This window comes from Sturnus vulgaris, chromosome 1 (assembly GCF_052056855.1).
Source record: "Sturnus vulgaris isolate bStuVul1 chromosome 1, bStuVul1.hap1, whole genome shotgun sequence".
NCBI classification, from domain to species: Eukaryota; Metazoa; Chordata; class Aves; order Passeriformes; family Sturnidae; genus Sturnus; species Sturnus vulgaris.
In genome coordinates this window covers 148,692,605-148,715,113 of record NC_142243.1, presented here as the reverse complement: position 1 = coordinate 148,715,113, position 22,509 = coordinate 148,692,605, and the positions used below count along the sequence as shown (strand labels likewise).

At 40.3% G+C, this 22,509-nt stretch overlaps 1 protein-coding gene across 1 annotated transcript in view; it reads right to left on the bottom strand.

Annotated features, from left to right (window-relative positions):
* The window catches only part of TG (thyroglobulin), a 142,909-nt gene that overhangs the window by 14,450 nt on the left and 105,950 nt on the right, over window positions 1-22,509 (bottom strand). The window contains exons 42-45 of the mRNA XM_088164187.1: window positions 15,493-15,657; window positions 14,583-14,750; window positions 6,818-6,999; window positions 2,916-3,023 (exon numbers count right to left, since the gene is read on the bottom strand). Coding sequence (XP_088020313.1) covers window positions 2,916-3,023; window positions 6,818-6,999; window positions 14,583-14,750; window positions 15,493-15,657 — 623 coding nt within the window. The remainder of the gene's footprint in view (window positions 1-2,915; window positions 3,024-6,817; window positions 7,000-14,582; window positions 14,751-15,492; window positions 15,658-22,509) is intronic.

The window sequence follows — 22,509 nt, the reverse complement described above, 5'->3', positions numbered from 1 at the left end:
CAAAAGTTCCCCTTTTTACAAAGGAAGGTTTATATCTCAGCAAACTAGTTGAGAAATTATTCTATCAAAAGCCTACAAGTGATCAGGAATGTCTAATGAGGTTTTCCTCCAGCTACAAAGCACGAGGGGGGATCAGATTTAGTGTGTGCACTCACATAATACCCTGTACATGACTCCTGTGTGCGAGTCATACTTTGGCTACTGCATTCATTAACACAAAGAAATGGCTGTAACAGGGTTATTCTATTCAGGCCTTTAATAGAATGTTTACAGGGTTCAATCCTCATTTCTGCTGAGCAAGTCCACAAGTCCTGCCTTCCAGCCTAAGCTGTAGATTATCTGGGAGAGTACACACCTCTGCTCCCCGCCCAGGAGTCACAGTTTTCAAAGAACCTGAGAACTGTCAGATCTCAGTTCCAGTGGTTACAGAAGTCTCTTGGAAAGTGGGGACATGGTTACCAGATCTTTCCCCAAGATAAGCTTATATATTCTACTCGAAGGCTGTTTCATGGATATAATTGGTTTTATGGATTTATTGGTTTTAGTCTGGTAAGATAAATAGCCGATAACATTCCCAAGAACTGTTTTACTGGTTCCAGATTCTTGATGGTTTCCCATTTTCAGGAGTCAAAACCACTCTCCCATTTGAAGCTCTTTCCCTCAACAGCATCACAGCACTGGTGTGAGTGGGGCTGCAATGCACCTACACTGCATGGAGAAGGGAATGCTGTAGAGAAGGTGACATGGCAAAAGTGGGATGAAGAATAAAGGAAGATTCATTTAGTAATGAATGACTGAATGAATGAATGAATGAATGAATGACAATATTTAAACAAAATACTTGCAGTATATTCAGCAGAGGACTCAGTGAGGGGTCCCTTGGGAAAACAAGAGTTTCACTTCATAAATAGACACCTTGTAGTGCCAAATGAGATCCTCTCATAAACAGACAAGCTGGATGCTGCAACTTCTGTTAAAGTGCTTGCTTTACCTAAATAGCATTTATTTTAATGGCACTTAAGGATAAAGACAAAAGGAGCAAGAATGCCATGCAGCATGCCAAGTTGGGTGATTTCTCCATGCAAGGAGCTTAACTTAAGGCAATTGAGCCTCTACCTCACGTTCCTGCAACTTTCAGACAGCTTTTTGGCTTTGTTTGTTCTTTTAAAGAGGGTTATGAAAAAGCAAACCAATAACTTTTGCACTAAAGTTAAAATAATTAGCCTAGAACACCAGTGTCAACATAAATATGATTAAAATGTGTAGCTACATGCTATGTAAACTATTGCTGAGTGGAAGAGTGTGAGGAGAGCTAAATAACATGAGTACAAGAGAAATCTTAAATAGGGCTTGATAGAAGAGAAAATTCTTATCAATTCAAAATCACTGCCTCAAAGCCAGTGAGTCTAAGCTGTATAAGTACTATTTAATCTACCTACAAATAAGATCTAATCATAGATGGCTGGGCCACTATCATTCTCCAAAGCAAGAGAAAACTTGCTAGATCATTTGAGAACACAGCTTTTCTTTTTGTGCTGCTGGATTTTTGGCATACCATAGCTGAGCCCTGTTTGGAGCCTTGTAAAAATCACTTATCTGGGCCTATCAGTAGCCAAATGGAACACTGTGAACATTCCCGCTGGAGCTGCCAGAGAAATAACAGCTCCCTGAGGATTAACTTCTCAGTTAGAAAGAAAGCAAGCCTGTGTTACCACAGCATAATGGCCTTCATCTGTAACCTAGATCTGGGCTGGCTTCTTTCAAATGCTTTTTCACTGTGCTATCAGGAAGGGAAAAAACCCGTGCAGTTTGCAGGGAACTTCACAGGATGAAATGGTGCCAGTAGGAACCCACCATCCCTCCCCTGAGCCCTTTTGGAGGAAGCCTGAGAACAAGGAAAAGGTCTCAAAAAGCCTTCCTGGAGTGAGGTGAGGGGCAGTCCAGAGGGCAGGGAGCAAGCACGGCTGCCTCATAAGGAAACAGATGAGGATAAGCATCCCTTATGTGTGCTTCCCTGCCCTGGAGTGTGGATTCAGGGAACAGAAGGGGCGACGGTCACTGCAGTTTCTGGTCACTAAACCTTTGAGAGCAGGAGCCACTCTGGTGAGTCACAGGGCAGCCCAAAGTGCTGACCACTGCCTGCAAACATCAGCACCTCTTCCTGACTTCTGCGAAGGGCTGGTCTAAAATAAAGCCAGGGAAGGTCGCCTTAAAGGCCTCGGCCTAACAGATTGTTCTGTGCCTGACAAGACATTGCATCTCCCTCAGCCACTTAGGCCATTCTGCCTAAAATATAATACAGCTTGTCCTGCTGACAATCTTTCAAGTCAGCTTCTAAAATGAAGGATGACACAGAGCCTGAGTCCACCAATGCTTGTGTGCAAAAATATTTTTCTTCCCTTGAGACAGTCTGTCGGCAGAACACCAGTCAGTGCTGGAGCAGGAAGGAATAAATCCCTGAGCTCATCCACACTGAAAGCAAGTCAGTACAACTGGGGTACAACTGCACTGACCTCAAAAAGGGCAGTGTTGAATTAATGTTGAGTAATTAGAAAATGATACCACATTTATCTTGAGAGCCGTGGACCCTGGTGACTTGGACCCCATTCTGATTCTTTGTGGGAGGTTTATCAGATGCAGAGTAGGAATCTGAAGGGCTAACTTTGGAAATGGTCAAGGTAGGCAAGTTGGAAAGGGGAAACTCAATTTAGACATCTAATGGGAAGTGCCTCAATTCAGAAAAAGCATTCCTGTATAGTTAAAGAACTTATTAGAGACCAATCCCTCCTTTGCTCATCTGAACCATTTATTTGACATACCTACATCTATTCATTTATTCCACAGCATGCCCAAGCAGTCAGCCCTGGTTTTACAAACTCTAAATCCAAGAAACATAATGAAATCCATCTCCTTACCTGCTCTGTGAGGGGCTCTCAGGTACGTGGTACATGAAGACATTTCCTCGAGAGGCAGCAGCCCAGTGACTTGCCATGTTTATGATGGGACACGTGATAAACTGGTCACTGATAAAACAGGAGGAGCAGAAAACAGACACAGTTGCATAAAGGAAAAAAGGGAAGAACCCCCACAAGCAACAGAGCTCTCTCTATCTTGATAATTTTCTTTAATTTTCCAGCTCATATCTCTGTCTTCAAATCGACTGAAGGAAACCACATTCACCCCCTACAAGACTAGAACTACTTAGAGTTCACTAGAAGTGCTGTTTTATGGAGTGCTGAACAATGATAGTAAACCAACCAGATCTGACACATAAGAAATATCCTTGCAAAAAAACCCCCCAAAAAACCCAAACAAACAAAAAAAAGCCAGTCCCACTTTAGTCTAGTTTATAAGTGCTCATCCTTATAATAGTTTAAAGTTATTTTTGCCACCACTAGGTTGTAATAGCATCTAATAAGAGATCTTGTATATTTCCTGGGTTAAGAATTAATAATACGATTTCTGAATTTGTATCTGTGTGATTCCTTGGGTAAAGTTTCCAGAACTGGAAGAGATAAGAGACCACTTTTGAAGATAACCTGCAGGGCTCATCAATATGGAATTTCTGGTGCAATGTGTCTTGGAGAGAAAGATTAACTTATAAGAGTCCAATGAGGAAGTCAAATTATCAATTTAACACCAGGTTTAAAAGGTACAAGTGAAGCAAATGTATCCAAACCTTCCTACCTTCCTTTGCCCCAAGAAGAGGAGCTGGAAGGTGGGGTGAGCAGTAGCTGGAAGAAGCACAAGCAGTTCAAGAGGGGCAGGTAGGAGAGAGGAGACCTTACTGCAATCTCATATCTCACTATGATTCCTCAAGGCAATGCTATTTGCACATGTATCACCACTCCCCATTCTTCATGTGCCTGAGGAATCAGCACATGCTTTGGGCGTTTATACACCTTTACCTAGATGAGTGCACACAAAAATATCTGCTGAGGAAGTGGGAGGTTTCGAGTCTCAGTTTAGTGAATCTGAAACAGCAGCTTCTCCTTCAGACTTGGTAGGTTAAATAAAAAACAAAACTAGTGAAAGAACGAACAGTGTCAGAGAACATAAAAACATGTTGCTATTTTTAACTGGTATGGTTATGAAAGGCACTGTTTGGGTAGCTGTCTTGGTTCAGCAGAGTTTATTTTAAGCTCATCTGTGAGACCACAAGCTTTGGGCTGACTGACCACAGGGCTCTTTGACAGTTATGGTTGACAACACCCAAATGAAACAAAAATTACTGCTCTTCACATGCCTTACCAGCATGGGGCTTTAGAGGAGCAGATGGTCTTTGAAAACTAGGGAGTCTGGGGAGAGCAATAGCTCTTAAGAAATGCTTTGAGATACATTTCACAATTCAAAATGGATTTTCAGTTGGTACCTTGGCAGGGGGGGAAAGTCAGCTCTTCTGAGGAAGTAGAAAAAAACCTAAATGCATAATAACCACAATAAAATGAAACAGCCATCTCTTACAGGCATGGAATTCCAGAGTTTAAAAAAAAAAAAGTAAAGAGAAAGAAAATTAAACTAATTTTCCACTTGGGTAAAAATACCAGAAAATTGCAGCTAAAACAAATTTAAAGTAGAATTATTTTAAAACCACAAAATATGCACAATGTATGTAGTTTAAACAACCACTTATGTTCCTTTATCACACTTTGTAATACTGTTAAAACTTTAGCAGTTAATTCCTGACATAAAACTTTTCTTGGCTTACACATCTATACTGGTAGTAAGTTTTTCGTTAAAAAGAAACAAAACTGAGAAGAAAAACAAATCCAAACCAACCAACCAAACATCAAAAATCCAGAACCAATCCCGTTTTCTCCACCATGTATGTGATGCTGATATAGGTGACTCTCATTCTGTACTGTTTCACTTGACTATCTGCTGTAGCTGAAGTAATTTCCAAAGTGTTTGAAGCAAAGTATTATCATCAGATGCTCTGGTCTCACTAATCATCCTTTCGCTTGGCCAGGAATAAGCCATTCACTTCTTTCCTTTGCCAGGGTATTTGCCTCATATTGTAAAGGACCAGGTAATCCCTACACCCAGGAGGCTGCTGAGCCTGAGGAGCTGTTGGTGAATCCCATTTCTGCTGGAAATGTATGGTGGGCCAGCCCTTGCAGCTTTGCAAATGTCAGGGTTTGCACCACACTGAGCCCTGGGCTGAATGCCAGTGATCAAATGTGACAGCCCTGTGTTTTAACAGCTCCTTATAGAGGGGTCTCTGGATGAGAAGAATGGTTAAAATGTAAGTCCTGCAGTGGTTTATTATGGCTTAAAACCTCACTGATCTAAAGAATTACCCCCCAGGGGTAACAGGGGTGATGGAAGGAGACTGAAAGCAAGTTCTGGCTTTGATGCCCACGAACCACAGTGCTTCTACTTGTACTGCAGGCAATGGTCCCAGATGTCATGGTGATGGGAGGCCCATCCCTGGGACAGGCTACAGAGGAGGACGAATGTGGCAAGATGTGTGAGTTGATAAATGGCACAAAGCTCAGCCCACAACCCTCTGGCTTGTTTCCTCCATGGCCTCAGTGCACCGGCACACCTGGACCACCCAGAAACTACTGTCCACTTCTTGAATCAGATGTTTCCAGGAGAATCTTGGCTCCTGTTCATCTCCTGCTCCCTAAGGCTCTCCTAGAGCAATGTTCTGCAGCTCTGATGGAGGAATAAAAGGAAAATCCTGTCTCTGAGGTGTTGTGGAGAGGCCCACAGTGGGACAGAAAACACCGAGAGTGCAGATACCAGGAGCTTGTGGCTATGGATGTCTCACTTCAGAACACAGCTGGGATATCTTGGACAGGCCCATTAGGACTCAAGTCACCAATTTGTAAGCCACATCACATTTAGAAAAGCAGGAGTTTTCACAATAAAGCTGCTCGTAAAGCAGAGACAGGAATGGGGAAATAGTTTTTTGATTAATTTCTGGAAACATGAAACATCCACTTAAACATTTGGTCCCTGAATTTGCTCAGAGGCAGAAAACAGGAAGTTTTCAACTTCCACCTCCCAAAGGTCCATGCAGTGTTTCAATGCAAAGGATGGGAGTGCATTTACTGGAAGCAAGTTGCTCATTCCTCTGCTGACATGCATGAGATGCTGGAGCCTGTCCAGAGCATGGCTATGGAGTGGGGAAAGTTCTGGAGCACAAGTCTGATGAGAAGCAGCTGAAGGAGCTGGGGCTGTTTAGCCTGGAGAAAAAAAAGGCTCAGGGGGAAGTTTATTGCTCTTTACAACTGCCTGAAAGGAGGTTATAGTGAGGTGAAGATTAGTTTCTTCTCCAAAGTAACAAGCAAGGGGAAATGGCTTCAAGTCATGCCTGACATTGTGAATAAATGTATTTTGAAGGTTTCATAATAATAATAATTTTTAAAAATGTAATTGATGAAATTAAAGTTTTCAAATTTGACCACCAGAATAAAGTATCTGACTGTATAATTAGGGGACTGGGAATAAAGGCAGACTATTAATTCTACTGTCACAGGGATGACAACTCAAGGAACCGCTGATACACAGTGTGCAAGCCACCCAGGCATCTATGACATGAAAATGCAAAAAGAAGCATTAGTAGTCTGAACTCAATATCCAGTTCTAGAAAGACATGTCAAACTTTTCACAAGGCATAAAAATCAGTTCCATTTCTGTTTACCAATGACATTGGAAACCTCACAGAAAATGAAATCATATTCCCCTTTTTCTGTTCATTTGCATAAGAATTTCTCAAGTTTTTCAGAATAGAAATGCATACTTTAGATAAGCAAAACAAACCTTGCTCAACTCCAATCACAGAGTTGTACTAGGATGACTTTCTTACCGGGTGGCATTTTCCAACGCCCTGGAAAAGGATGAATAATCATCAGTTGAGTGTTCCAGGGAGTAATACCACGTAGCTGCATCTTCAATGAACGAGTTGGATTCTTCTCCTCCTAGAGAATTTTGCAGAGCCTGATAAAAGGCTGTTTTGCTGTTGGCTCTCCCTTGGCTTTCTTCAAATTTCTGAGAAAAAAGTGCATACATGGAATTCAGAAACAAAACCTAAAGATAAATTTTTTAGTGGAACAATGTAGGCTCAGATCTCCCTCTACTGGAACAAGTCCTCTCTGCTGTGATCTCTGATTCCTAGGGGATTGAGTAGGGGACAGTCCTACTTTTGCTTTCCCAAAACTGTCACCAGCAAGAAATATTGGCTTCCTCTGGACACAGCATAGTACAGAAAGCCCAATCTAGTAGGTCCAAAACATAAAGACCAGTGGATCTCTAAGAGTACAGAAATCTGCTGGCTCTCACAGAAGGGATTCCCAGGGAAAGTCTTCTACTGCATGTGTGCCCAGTGCCTTTCCAATGATCTCCATGGAGGAAAACTAGAGGGGAGAGAGGGAGTCACTTTTCTTTCCCTTTGAAAATTCCAGAAAGCAAACATGTTGTGTAGGCTATTTCATGGCTAAGTCACTCTGCCTCTTCTGGGAAAAGCTACAAAGGAGCATTGGTGCTCCAAGTTCTGTATTTAGGTCCCTTCTGGAATAATATCTGCCTTAAATCGGGAAGAGAAATTCCTTTCCTCCAAATACAAATGCAGGGAATGGCCATGATCTTTAAACTTTATAACCCTTAGGACGTTTCAGATAAATCAAAAGGAAAATGCCATTTTTCCTGAGATCTGTGATCTGAAACCTTTCCTTACATAAAGGCAGGTTCTCCAGAGCAAAGTTCCCATGTCACATTGACCACCTTCTATGTCAGACTGTGTATCCAAACATATTTTTACCAAAGCTAAAGACTGCTGGAATTTTCCAACTTATCTTTCTTTGAGGAAGTTTTTTACGTTGTGAACTGAAACTCTTCACTTAAAAAAATTTGTTTCAATTTCAGAAACAAAACAACATCATGAAAAAAAGTATCCACCCTGACCTTTCCTGTGCAGCGAATCCTTTCTAATGAGGGCACTATACAGGTGCATAATGGTTGAAACTTGGATAAGACCTCCAGAGAAAAAGATCTATTAAACGACCTCTATTATTTTGGGCAGTCAGTCTGATGCAAACTAGGCCATTGTCTGCCCAGTTTAGTTACTGTAGATACTTTACTTAATATATTATTTTGATGGCACACAGCTGGTTTTCATCATGCTGCTAGAAGGTCTTTCCACAACCCTATACAGAAAGTACAGATGGAATAATAACTTTTCAGTAGATTCACAGAAATGAAAGATGGAAAATAAGTTCCCATGTGCTGAGGCTGAGGTTTGTCCTTAGCATTCTAATGGTCTGTGCATTTTGAATAAGTGACTTTAAGGGACTTGAAAACTCTACCAAGTATCCCAAGGTCCAAGAAGATCTTGGCAATTTTCCTTGTATTTTTAATAGATTCTTCTTTTGCTGGATTTTGGCCCATGCAAAAGAGTCATGTGGTGCTAGCTTTAGTAGTACAGCTGTGCTTCGAAAAAGATGGGGATCTCACTACTGACACATCACTTCATGTGCACAAATGCCACATATCAAACTGCACAGCACTCTTGCCTGCTAAAAATCATTCAGCTTAAACCCAGCAAGGACACACATATTCTTCTGGAGGAAATAGAAATGATCACTGAAGATCTGGCTGCAAGTTCTCTGAATTCAAAAGCAACTTTTCCATCACAGCTTTGGCATACACCAGTTCAGGTTCCTACCAACAGCAGAAGCACTGCTTTGTTTAGTTAAGAATCTCTCATTTGAAGACTGAAGTTAGAAGTTGTGATTAAGAAAAGATACGTTTCCATGGCAGAGCAAAGCCCAATCTCTTGTGTATAAATCAACCCATAAAAGGAACTTTCATGCAGTGCTTTCATTTTGTTGGCTTTTTAAAAGGGATTTGTTAACTTGTTCTACTCTTGTCATGGATACTTAAACCAGAGAGAAACTTTTTTCAAAGTGAAAAAGCCTTAGGATATTGATTATGTAACATAGGAACTGATCCATTACTGTCTCATCAATGGTCAAGTATCAAATAAAGTTTATGGTTGAAAACCACAGAAAAGGAGATGGATCATACTACATGAGCATATGGTTAAGGTGACAGTCACCCTGCCAAATGTTTTTGTAAATGCCAAAAATTGGTGAAAATGAAGTTTCAGGAATGAGTTTTTAAATTAAAAAAAAAAATTAAAATCAAAATCATTTAGTAGTTATTAAATACAGAAACAACAGTTCAGCATAGGAAGTCCCTGAGCTGTAAAGTGCTAGAGGTCTGGGGAGCTTTTACCAGAAGTATCAGATCTGCTTCCCCTATTCTTACAAACTGTCTCTTTTAACCACTGGTGAAAACAGCATTTTGTGCTGAACAGCCCTTTGATCTGACTCAGTGTGGTCAGCCTTAGGTATTTAATGCAAGAAGCCAAGGAGAAGAGGCAGAAGGCTGGCTTGGCAGGACAGGGGTATTCTCTTGGAAATAAGGCAAAAAAGGAAGGTGTAGGCCCAGTTAAAGCAAGGTCAGGTGACATGGGAAGAATACAGAAATGCTGCTTGCCACTGTAGGGAGGGAATTCATTTGGCCAAAGCTCAAGTGGAGGTGAAGCTGCCAGAAATGTGAGGGGCAATAAAAAGTTTTTTCAAATATATTAATTAAAAAAGACAGTGTAGAATGAACACTGACCCTTTCCAGAATAAATATGATCACTTCCCCCACAAGGACATGGACAAGGCAGAGATGTTGTTCAATACATTCTTTGCCTCTGTCTTCAACACTGATGATGGACCATGAAGGGCTCAGTGTCCTGAGCTGCAAGACCATGACTGTGAGAATGATCAACTCCCAGTCAGCTCTGAACTTGTGTGGGATCTGCTGCTCCAGCTGGATCCCTGCAAATCTACGGGGCCTGATGGGATCCAGCTGAAAATCCTCAGTGAGCTGGCTCATGTCATTCCAAAGCCTCTCTCCATGATTTATGAGCAGTCTTGGGAATCAGGAGAGGACAGGACTCAAGGGAATGGCCTGAAGCTGTGTCTGGGGAGGTTTAGGTTAAATGTCAGGAAAAGGTTCTTCACCCAGAGGGTGCTTGGGCATTGGAACAGGCTCCACAGGGCAGCACCAAGCCTGTCTGATTTCAAGAAGTATTTGCACAATGCTCTCAGGCACAGGGTGGGATTCTTGAGCTGTCCTGTGCAGGGACACCAGTTGGATTCACTGACCTTGAAGGGTCCCTTCCAAGTCAGTGTATTCTGTGATTATGTTCTATGATTCTATGATTAACTGAGCCTATGTACGGGCCTTCAAAATGCCCCCAAAACTCTGCAATTTTCAGAGTTTTCTTGTCAATAATTTATAATATTGTGGGGCCCTCAAGATGTATTCAGATGAAAAAGGGCTCAACAGGCAGAGATGGATGACAAACAGAACTAGTATTTGTAAGATGGTAAGAATTTTCATCCCTCAAACAGCACTAAAATAGAACAACCTGAAACAATTTCTCAAGCATTGCTTTGGCTACAGTATAATTTAAACATCTGACTTAAACATGATAGCCAAAACCAAAGCAATATGTTCAAAATAAAAGTCATTAAACATTAAAAGACAAAATATTTTAACTTCTCAGAAACTGATTAAATTCAACCGATTTTCCATGTCAAACATATGTTCCCATTAGAAAATATATGACCAAGGAACAATTTTCAAATCACAGTAGATACAACAGCTGCTAGCAGATTAATAGAAACAGCTGCACATCATGTAAAATAATTTACATTTTGCTAACCTTCAAAGAGGCATTAGGAATTGGCCTCAGAGTTATAGTGGAGTTTTCTAAGAAAGTATTTAAGAAAATAATTAAAGGCAGCAGGTGCACCCCTCTCTACTCTTCTGATGATTCAAAAACATCATAAACATTGCCGAAATAATGAGCTAAATACTGCTTACTGTTCTTGTTGCTGCAGGATGTCTTATGGAGCCCATGAGTGAAACTGGCCCAATGTTTTACTTAAAAAGAAATCGTAGCAGTAGGTAGACCAAATATTTACATCTTCCAAGGGGCAAAATGTACTTTTCCAAAAAATTGAAACAGTAATAATGCTAACAGTACAGATCTCAGGCCTTAAATGGCTTTTGACAAGCACTGTCACAAAAGATGGTGAAAGACCTGCCACTATTCAGCAGAGTATTCCAAGAATTCTGACTAATTTCAATATGAAGTAAAGAGTTCAACCCATTCTCCTCACTGATGGCATTTCTGGAGACACTTCTACCCTGGTCATCACAATAAATATACACATATTTACCACCTGTTGTATATAGCTGAATACCTTTCTTCATAAAGAAATTAACTGACTGTAATAAAGTGCAGGGTAGTAGTTCTGTTCTGCACAGATCAGTTTACTTATATGAGGTAAATAAACTAGATTTCTATCTACACACTTCCCTAGGTCCTGGAATTGGGTTCTGCATCCAACTAGATTGTACTAAGAATTGTACATGAAATATAACCTTAGTCTTTCAACTAAATTCTTACAATGTCAGCATTACACAGCAGGCACTATGGAGGATACAGACTGAACTATACTGACCTCCATGCATATAAAGATAGACACAGACATAGAGCAGCATGAGAGACTCCATAAATTTAGTGCCATTAGGTCCTTCCATCTGAGCATCACATACAGGACAGGGATAAAATTTTATCCCGTTGGGAATTGAAATCAACATTTTTAGAGGTTTTTGCTCAGCTGCCCTAATCTGTGACTGCTCAAAGTTAATATTCCCTGAAGGTCTGCCATGGGAATTGCAGTGAATGGGTTCAGGCTTAACCACTCCATACGTCACATAATAGTGCATTATGGTACCACTTGCCATTCCCTCAACAAACTGCTTTGTTTCTCACTTAGTTTCAACCTTGTGATGGCTGCACTGAGAATGAGTAGGAAGTGCTCCAGGAAGTGATGAATCTGTCTCAGTTCATATGAATAAGCATTTCAGTGAATGCCATAAAATGGACATTTCATGGGCATACTCTCTGCTGCAAACATCACTAAGAGACCTCAGCCTTTAATTGTAAGCCAATCGAACATAAACATTTTGCTAGTAGCTAAGTGGTGCCTTCTGTCTGTCTGTCTGTTTCATTTTTAATAGAAAAGACTTTAATAGGCACAAGCACAGTGTTGCAGTGGGAGTACAGAGACACCCAATGCAACCCAAGGCCAGTAGATCCCACAGGTGGATTTTCCACCTTCTGGTCTGGTTGCAGTCTAGAGTGTTTGCTCTCACTTCTATGTGAAGAGTGCAAAGAGTTTATAACACTTGCATGCAACTTCATTCTAAGGTGATAAGATCTGCATCATGTCTCAAGCTTGCTTATATCCAAATGGCTAAAAGTGTCTCCTTACCATTTATAGGATCAGTACTAAGAGAAATCAGGATTAATAGAGCAAGTCCTTGACTAAATTGCCCAGCACAGTTATTCCCAGGAACTGGTGGAGCAAGTCAGGAGGGGTTAAATGTTTTTACCCCTCACTTGTCACACTGACTACACTGAAATCAGCCGTCCTAAAGAAGATGGAAATTAGGACTTTGCCAATTCCATACACTCCTCAGACCACCTTTTAGCTGTGTTTGTCTACTGAAATACATACATGGATCTTCTCTCTGCAGAGGAGGAACATAGCCATAGGTGGATTTGCACCCCAGGGAGGTTTGGTTCCCTCTTTTTGGTTCCCTCTTTTCCCTGTCTTTTTAGAACATATGAAAGACTTTGGGTGTAGTCAAAAGCAAACTAGTAATTATGCCTTGGTTCCCCAAGTTCAGTTCAGTGCTTCTGTCCACCAGCTAAGCCTTCCCACACTCCTTAGTGTAGCAGTAAAACCAGCTTTGGCTATTCCTAAGAGGTGCAAGTGAGATTTACCTCAAAGGAACCTTTAAAATTAATAATGTAGATGATTAGGATACAGCACCTCAAATCCTTCTTCATGGCCTATTGTGGAGAGAGGACATCTAGCACAGATTAAAGATCTCTTATGACATTTATGACAGAGGAAATGGGGCACAGACTTCCAAGTAACAACCACCATCTGCACTAGTTTTTGCCACTGTAGCTAAATATGTCTGTGGCTTATTCAGGACTTCATCAGCAGACTGACTGCAAGCATACATGGTCATGCATAGCACAGAAATGCTGCTGAGGACCTGGAGAATGCACATTCTTAAATAACTCAGTGATGAAAAGAGTGTTACAGTTTCCCAGTAATTAATAGTCTGTGTCAACAAGGGAGAAATCAGAAAACTTCAACCTTGCATCAAGTCTTCAAGAAAACAACCCAGACAGGAACACAGACTGATCAAACCATTCATATTCCCTCAAGTCCTAAAACCTGAAGCCACAGGAAAATGGAAATAGAGGAAAATGTGCATTTAAAAAAATCATCTGTAGATATGACCCTTTCTTATGGTTGAGTTGCACCAACATCCTGAGTTCCCTTCCAATCTTATTTTCTGCAAAGCTTTAAATAAAAAAATATTTCAGATTTTATTTTTGGACAGGCATTTTTCTACTGAACTCTCAGTTGTAAGTATTTTTTCTTTTCATTTCAATCTGACAGTGCTGGGATTTAGCACTTGTGCCTTCCATCAACACCATGATTTGTTGCAAGATTTTTAATACAACATGGAATTTCATCTCAATTTTGCAAACAACTGTCATATACAGAAACAGTGGTAAAGGAAAGAATTTCACTTCCTATTCTTCATCACAAGACTTGTAATGAGGTCACTGAGGTTTATTCCCCTCTCACAACGTCTGGATCATTATCTGCAGACCTCCAGCATCACATTATATCTTCAGTGCCTTTCTCCTATGACTTCCTCTTGAAATTTATTCCAAAAGAGAAAAAGACATGAAAAAAGAGCAGAAAAGTTCTGGTAGAGAGTAAACAAGTAATATGAACTTAATTCAGGTAGGCCATTAATTCTGAATTAAATTGGTCTATGTGCTATTGGCTACCAGCAAAGAGAAGCTGGGACTGACATTTCACTGCCTTCTAAGAGGTGAAATCCACAGTTATTGCAAGATAGCAACAGAAAGTACAGCATGGACGCAGTTCTGTTTGTTTTCACCAGTTTCTGTCCAGACACCTCAGACCACATATCAGGCCACTAATAACACTTGTTGTTACAGCTATCCATTATCAGAATCATCTTTACAAGAAAATGTACTGCTAGGAGACAACAGAGGACAAGGTTGCTAAAAAACCTCAAAATGATGACTTAATCCTACTGCACAGGGAAGAAATTTATAATTAAGTTGCTCTCTTCTTTGTGAGATACTATGGAGATTAAAATATAAATAGGATTTTAAAGACAGTAGAACATAAATGCTAAATCACCTCTGGCCTCTTGCCTTCTCCTATCACCCACAGAAATGTTAATCAACACATATAATTATGCCATTAGTCATCCTGACCAAGACTGGCTGGAGAATTACAATGCATTTTCACATTTCTATGGAGAATAATTCACAACTTGCAGAAATCAAACAGCATCTCTCCACGCTGCTTATGATTATTGTCGTCATTGTAATCACAGTGAGACCATCAGTTCATTAACAGTGAGTGTCTTCCTACCTTAATTGCCTTGGCTCTGCTGATGAGACCATCTTGTTGAGCACTTCCAATGAGCAGATCTACTTTCCGAAGCCGAGGGCTCTGCAGGGCTTTAGCCAAAGGTTCCCGGAGGTAAATTCCATCCATCACTGGACCCCAGTACTGGAATGGGCCACTTATAGCTAGCAGCTATGTTGGCAAAATAAAAGAGCAAGAATTGTGCAGTTAATTCAGCTTACCATTTAAATTCTTTTTTATTAATGCTTAATTCAACTGATCTGATTTCCTTCAAGTGAAGAAGTGACCAGGCAATATAAATGCAAACTCATTATTGGCAGGAAATAATGATTTTGCTGACAGTCTCAGTAGGTGAAACAAACTGAAGAGGACAAGAGAAATGATGGTCTTATAGTCATAAAAATGTTGTTTTAAACTAGAGATTGACTCCATGCTGGTCCCCACTGGAAAATTTATTGCTGGTGGATGTTTTAATTTGTAGGTAAAGGATCCATCCATCTCCAGAATTATTTATACTGCAGCTTTCACAAGAATCTCACTCCAAATACAGAACACTGGCATCCCATCCTGCTTCATTTTCTGCATAAGTTCTGTTGTTAAAGACATTTGACTCTCCTCTAGAGTAATACCCAGGGGCAGGCAAGAGGGAACTTAAAGAAGGCAAAAGCAATATTTAGATTTATTTTAGAAGACATGATTAAAGCAGAGTAAAAGGAATTTAGTCTAAAGGAGAATGAAATGATGAGTATTCATAACTCAGAGCAGGATGTCATGGACAACTTCCTTCCACCAAAAATAGTCCAGTTCCTCTTTCACATGGATTCAGACTAAATTATTTTTTAAGCTTTCTCACAGCTTTGTGTGAATAGAAACTTTTTGATTTCTTGCCAATGGCATATGTTTTGCTGTGTACCTTAGTTTGAGCATCATTGAGGACACGAGCAGGCAACTGGCGAAGGCAGGCTACAATTTCCTCACTGGTGGATGAAGGACATCCCACATCTTCAGCCAGGGCTGCTGCTTGGATCTGTGCTCTCCTTGTAGTAATTATAGATGCTGGAGAAAAAGCTGAGCCTCCCTGGAAAAAATCCACAACATCAGTCAACACATGTTGTCAGAACACCTGGTTCCCTGGTGCAGGTAAAAAAGATGAGAAGAATCTGTCCACCTGCAGAACATAAACCCCTGGCTTTCAAATTAAAATAAGAGAGTTCTAAAGATCAAAGCTAAGGGATGAAGGGTCAGTTAGGCTGTTTACAGCTCTGCCACAGTTATTTTAGAAAAGCTCTAAATGTCTATATTATGTCTCTAACCAAATCACAAAACTTTGGTGGAAGGAGAGACAGGAGCAGATATAAAGGTGCTGTGAGGCACATGAGGGATTGGAGAGCCCAACTTACAAGAGGAGACTAAATAGAGTTTTGTCATAGTTCTGATAAACAAGGACTGAGAGCAGGCGTGATGCCCTTAAAGAAGAGCCATTTCTACCTTGGGCAAATGAGCCCTAAGCATTCACATTGAGTGTAAATCAACTTCAGCTAGAAACCAAAGATAACTAGCACAAGGAGCAGTGATGGTCTGGAAGTGCTATGAACTGAGGAAGTAGGAAAAAAAGACTAAAAGAAACTGCAGAAGATTAACCAGAGCATAAAGATCAAAACCAGAGCACAGACTATAGTCCAGTCTCTACCCCAGACTCTTCATATTCTTCTTACAGCTGTGCCAACATAACAAATGTTCTTAACAAGAAAGGATGGCACAAAATTTTTGAGTAAACATGAAAACTACTTGTTAAAAATGCAGATAAAATAGCTTAAATCTGGTAAGATCTGACTTAGAACAGAAAGGTTGGAATGGCTATGGTATGGTTCAAATTACTAATTTCCAAACATTTGCATCAGTTTATTAATAATAGCAGCTAAATTTCGCTTCTGTCCTCTGAAAAACCTCATAACCTAGATGCATGATATGAAAGACCCTGATCTGTTGAACTGATTAACATCTCACTGAATTTGCTCAAAGCATAACTACAAGTCTTGAAAATCAAGTTAAAAAGAAACAGAAAACAAACAGCAAATCTTTAAATTGAAACTGTCTCCAACCTCTGAGCCCAAAGAACTCTGTGATGCTCTGGCCAGTGCCCAGGACATTTTTTTTAAATATTTCATACAAGCAGAGTCATTGATCTAATGGGATACCATTGCTCACAACTGGAGAAATTGTTTTCCAAAAATAGTGAGGAAGAAGTTATTGTTTGGGTTTAGAGACAGTCTTTTTAGTTTACTGCATGCAGAATGTCCAATGCTAATCCCCTCCTGAAACGTTTCTCTTCTTTTTTAACAGATCTGGAAAACAAGCTCTGTTATTAATGATGGAGATGAAGATGGTTGCAGACAAGCAAAGGAAAAACCAAAATTTTTAGTCTGAACCGCTATAACAGCTAACTTCAGTTTAAAGAGGGTGAAAGAACTAAAGAGGAAGAAATAAACACCACTTAGTCTTACTCCTCACTTCCACACTCAATTTAGAGGAGAACTCGAGTGACCAATGGGCTTTATTCTCTCATGGGATTTGCAGTGGCCCATTTTGTGTTTGTAAGGCACGATATTTGCCAGCTGCTGACTAGGTGCACTGACTCAGCTGGTCATGAGAGAGAAAGAAAAATATCTTTGATGAGACTGTCTTGTCTGTGGGTGGGTTCCCAGCACACAGAGTGAGAACCACGTTTTTTAATCTGGCCTTTGGGAGAGCATGCTCATCACAGCTATGATGAGTGAGACTAGAGAAGGGATAACACACCATGTCAGCTTCCCTCAGAAGAGGAGCTTCCTTGCATTTCATGTGGAATAAGGAATTATGAGCCCCCTCAATATAGCAGAAAAATTAAATCCAGGACTGAACAAAATTTACCCACTAATCTGGCAAACATATTCTTCCACATCAGATCTGAACGTGCTCAGCATGCTTTATCAAGTATCCACTACTCCAAATGGCATTCATTTAAAACAAGGCAAAACAAAATCATAAAAAATTAAAGGGCTTCAGTTTCCTGAACTCCAAAATTCACAAATTTTGAGTGTGTCAGTTTCTGTGGAAATTCTGAAGTTGCCCTGTTAAAAGGCCAAGTTTGGTAGGGAAAGAGTACTAAAATCAGATGATATATGGAATCCAAAAATTAACTGGGACCAAGCAAAACATCCTCGTGTGCTTGATTTTGAACATGTTTCCTCCCGGAGATTTAAAAAGCTGTGCAAAGTTTCCCTGTCTCAGTTATCTACAACCTGAAAGATTGCTCTGAGGTCATGTACTGAGTAAAACAAAGACTGCAAAAGGTTCTGAATAGAAGTGTCCCACAAGTTCTCTACTGCAGGGCAGGACTGAAAGCCTGGGCAGGCAAATCTCATGTCACAGCACGGGATGTCTATGGGCTGGTGGTAGATACAGTCAAAGCTCAATGAGTAAAACAAAACCCCCAAACTTCTGCAAATACATTTCTGAGACGAGGAGAGCTTGATGGAGCCTCAGTCTGGCTGTGGATATTTTCACTTCTTTCTGTGAGTGGTTACAACAGGTTTATTTGCTCTTTATTCTGTACATTTTCTTCCATTTTCCATGTTAATTCCCACTTCTTCAGTTTGTTTTTTTGGGTTTTTTTTTGTAAAACCCATATTCAGGAAACAAATCTTGCATCTGGGGTTTGAAAGAGACCAAATCTTTGAGATTTGAAAAAGATGTGGTATCTACTACTTTTAATCATGTTTAACTTTTTACTAGGCCTGGAAGCAGGGGATAGAGAAACATGAGGCAGGGATAGAAACACAAGGCATCATTCAAAGAGTATTTGAAAACAATACCATTATGTTTCCTTCTCAAGTGTATACAAAATATGTTCCAGCCTTTAGAAACATTGCTCGTCTTAGGGCAGAAGTCATGCAAGAACTGTACCAGTTCTCTGCTTTACAAATTCACATCAAAATTCAGGGTCACTCTTTCTTCATTATTGCCCAAAAAAACCCAAAACCCTTCAGGAACAAATAAGTGAGAACATGAGATGGCATTGCCCAAAACGAATTTTCTTTCTTTTCTGATGCTGCAATTTTCACATTAAACAGAAATCTCCTCTAAACACTGAATCCACATTACAGGTATGGCTCAGGAAAACCAAAGAATAACAGAGCTACTCTTAGCAGTTCCCTCTTTTCCTATAAAACTACAATTTATTTGTGTGATTAGTCCCAACAACCAGTAATGGAAGACTTGTGTACTTTAAAAAATAGGACTACTTAGGGAGAAATAGTGGAAGGCCTGTTTATTTCCATTACATGACACCCATATTACCATCAGCATGACAGAATCATGAATCAGAAAACCAAAAATCATGAGATCAGCTCAAGAATAACAAACACTGTGTTCTTTTTGTTAGTACAATATTTTTTAATTCTCCAGGAATTCTCCTGTACCTATGAACACAGGAACTAAAAAAATCTACTTTGAAAACTAACAAGTGAAATCTTTAGATATTCCAGCAGAGTTGTTTTTTGAAAGTGAACCTCTGAAAAATGACATATACAATAAAATTGTAGTCATTAGCCACCTTGTCATCACTGGGGACATCACTGCATGTCATCACATCATTTAGGAGGTATTTACAGGGAACTGAAGCCACACACACTTCTTGTTTTAGCTGTCCTTACAGATGGACCCACAACAAGGGGGAACGAGGGGGAAGAGGACGACAGAGGAAGTTCCATTGACATTTTTGACATCGTCCCAGTTGAAAGTGTTTGAAAGTGTTAAGAAGAAGCAGTTGCAGCTGTGTTACACAATCCACAACAGCACTGTTACACTGCTCTCCAAAATTCATAGTAATAGGAGGAACTTTACAGTGTTGAGCAATAGCACCTACTGCAACAAGTGAAGGCATTGAAAATGGGAGGCAAAGCCTTTGGTACTATTTAGTTCAGGGTCCAGGAGCATTGTTAGCATTTCTTAATTTCTCTTTTCAGTATTAGAGGTTCAGTTACACAGTAGAAATTAAGACACCAGGCAATGTTGCAGCTCACAATGGTGAGAAGCTGATGAATCACTATTATGTGAAGGTGAACTCTCACTTTGTTATCAGGCTGTGACCAGCTGAGCTGGGCTGGTGCCTCTTGCAAACTTTTCTTTTGGGACATCATAGCTCAAATTACTTTCATTAGTGCTATCCTGGCCATCCCAATTCTTCCTCCACAAGCTCTTGCTGCTGATCTAATGAGATGATAAAAAGAATATATGGACCTGTATTTGGTTTGTGTGGCCATATTTTCGTAGTGGGGGAGTTTAAATGAAATAATTACAGCGTTGTGAGGAAAAGTGAGAGTGGAAAATCCCAGATGGTCATAATCATGCTTTACTTCTCATTATCCTGCTCTGTTTAATTGGTAATAAATTTAACTAATTAAAATAAATTAGTTTAATTTCCCTGTCTGTGATGGTAACCAGTGGGTGATCTCTCCCTGTACTTATCTTGACCCATGAGAATTTAATTTTATTTTCTCTCCCCTGCCAGCTGAGGAGGGCAGTGACAGAGCAGGTTTAGTAGGCAGCTGGTGTCCAGCCAGAGTCAACCCACCACAGTGCTATCACTGTACTCTCTACTTCTGTCTCACAACATATCTAGAAAAGATAATTGCCATATAAGCTGCAGTGCTGACTGTCTTTTGACTCCTCATTTAAGTTTGGAACCTCACTTCTGCAAAATTTTTCAAAAATTTTCAGAGCACATCTAATGATTAGAAACTTCGCTGGAACTAGATTTTATCACCCACACTCTGCAAACCCAAATGCAGCTTCCTCTCTTCACATCACGACCTCTTGTTTTTTTCCAAAGTGACTTGAAAATGAAATTCTTTCTTGAGCCACATTGTCTCCTCAACACATGCACTCCCTGCAAGTGAATGTGTTTTCTCTGATGGCTGCAACCAAAGCAGGCTTTCTGTGTGCCCTGAACCATGCTATAGGCAATGCAAATAGCAATTACAGTAACACCACCCAAAAAGGAGATCAAAAGACATCTAATGCAAACAGTCAGACCAAGGAAATGTCCTGAGAATTCTACTTTCCCAAAGGAGCCAGCTGCACAGCAATATTTTATTTGTTAAAAATAGGCACTCTCCAGGCTCAGACGCACACAGTTCCCAGCCAGAAGTATCTGTCAGACCATCTGGTTTGACCTCCGGGATAGCCAGGGCTCTTCCATTTCCTGACTGCTGAGCTCAAGTGCTTCCTATCACTTAAACCATAGCTTGTGTTTGACTAAAGCCTGATCTTACATTTAAGCTGGGCTCAGGGACACAGAGAAACAGATACCACAGCCTTCTCCTTGACAGTTTGTGCCTAGGGATAATCACTCCGTGGACAGGCAATAGCACCTTATTTCTGTTTCAGGGTGTCTTCAGTTTCAGTTAATGTCAGATTAAAGATATTGTTTAAATCCTGTTTTTTTCTCCCCACAAAATAAACTAGCTGCAACTAAGCGACCACTGACTCACTTTCCCAATGAGTTTAGGATATTATTCTTTAACAAACTGGACTTAAAATATTTCCAGAAGTTGTTTTCAATATGGACTCTATTTTCTTCTTTCTTGCAGGGTTGTTTTTCAATACCCCTCACTACTTTTCCTCAGATATCCAATTCCAGATCGTGACAGGTACTTAGAAGACACCAAGGTTGCAGGGCTCTGTGTAAGGGTATTAAAGTCATTTTTCCAGGCTTTCATGAAGTCTGGCTTCAAGAGCTTGGAGAAGTAGAAAGCTTTGGGAACAGCTCAGGGAGTCTCTGTCACAGCTAAGAAGACATTTGGCAGACACCTGGCAAACACCACTGCAGGGAGTGTAACAGGGAATGGTCAGGTCAGCCCAGCAATGGAAGGGTGAGACTGAGAAAGAAACATTTTTCCCTCCATAATTGTCTACTAGACTGTAATTTCCATATAAAAATGTCAGGAAGGCAAGCGTTCTCCCTCTTTCATCAAAAATAACATTGTGAAGAAGGAATATTTCTTTTTCATGTATCAGCCTTTGTAAACCCCTCTTTGCTGATATCAGAGCCAACCCTGCAAGGACAATGTTCCTCTCACGAGTGACTCACAGAGTGCCTGTGTCAGGTTAGTGACTTGAATAACAGGATATGAATATTTCTAAGATGACATATAAAGCCCCACTTAATTCATACAAGCACATTCTTCCATTTAGATGTAAACACTACCTTATCAATTATCCTATTTGAAACAAGGTTTTTGCACTGAAAGGCACTGAAATGCACTGAAAGGGTAAATCAGCTCTCATCATTGCACAACAGCAGACAGCCACCAGCAACAGGCAGAAATGCCACGGAAATGGAGAATTCTACCTACCACTCTCCACTGCAAACTCATCTGTTCCTCTACAAGCACAGTACAAACAGTGTCTGAGATTTACTGTGTTTCCAGCAGATCATGTTCTATCAAGCAAGTCCACCCTCTCCTAAAGTGTGACCAATATCTCCTGCTCAGTCTGAGACCTGTCCCATTCCATCTTAGGATGTAACCTTACTTCTTGTAAAGGCACAAATATGGTCAGAGGCAGCCTAAGGCAGAGGGTGGTGAGAAGGATCAGGAAAGGGCTCTGCCTCTGCCTATTCCCACATGCAGATATCCCCTAACCTATGATATTTTAGTAATTCCAGAGACATTGTTAATCAATTCAGTGAATCCCGTTAATGGGCATGCATGTCACATCCTTGTGACTTGAAGAAAGCAAGAGGGTCCTAAACAATCAAAATATAACTGGCCAGAGTAAAAATGGAGCTGTGCTATAGACTGATTAGCTTATCAAGAGCTAATCAAAGAGAGAGAATATTCTCCTGAAATTACCAAATTACCAATTTTTGGCACAGCTTTGGGGATTT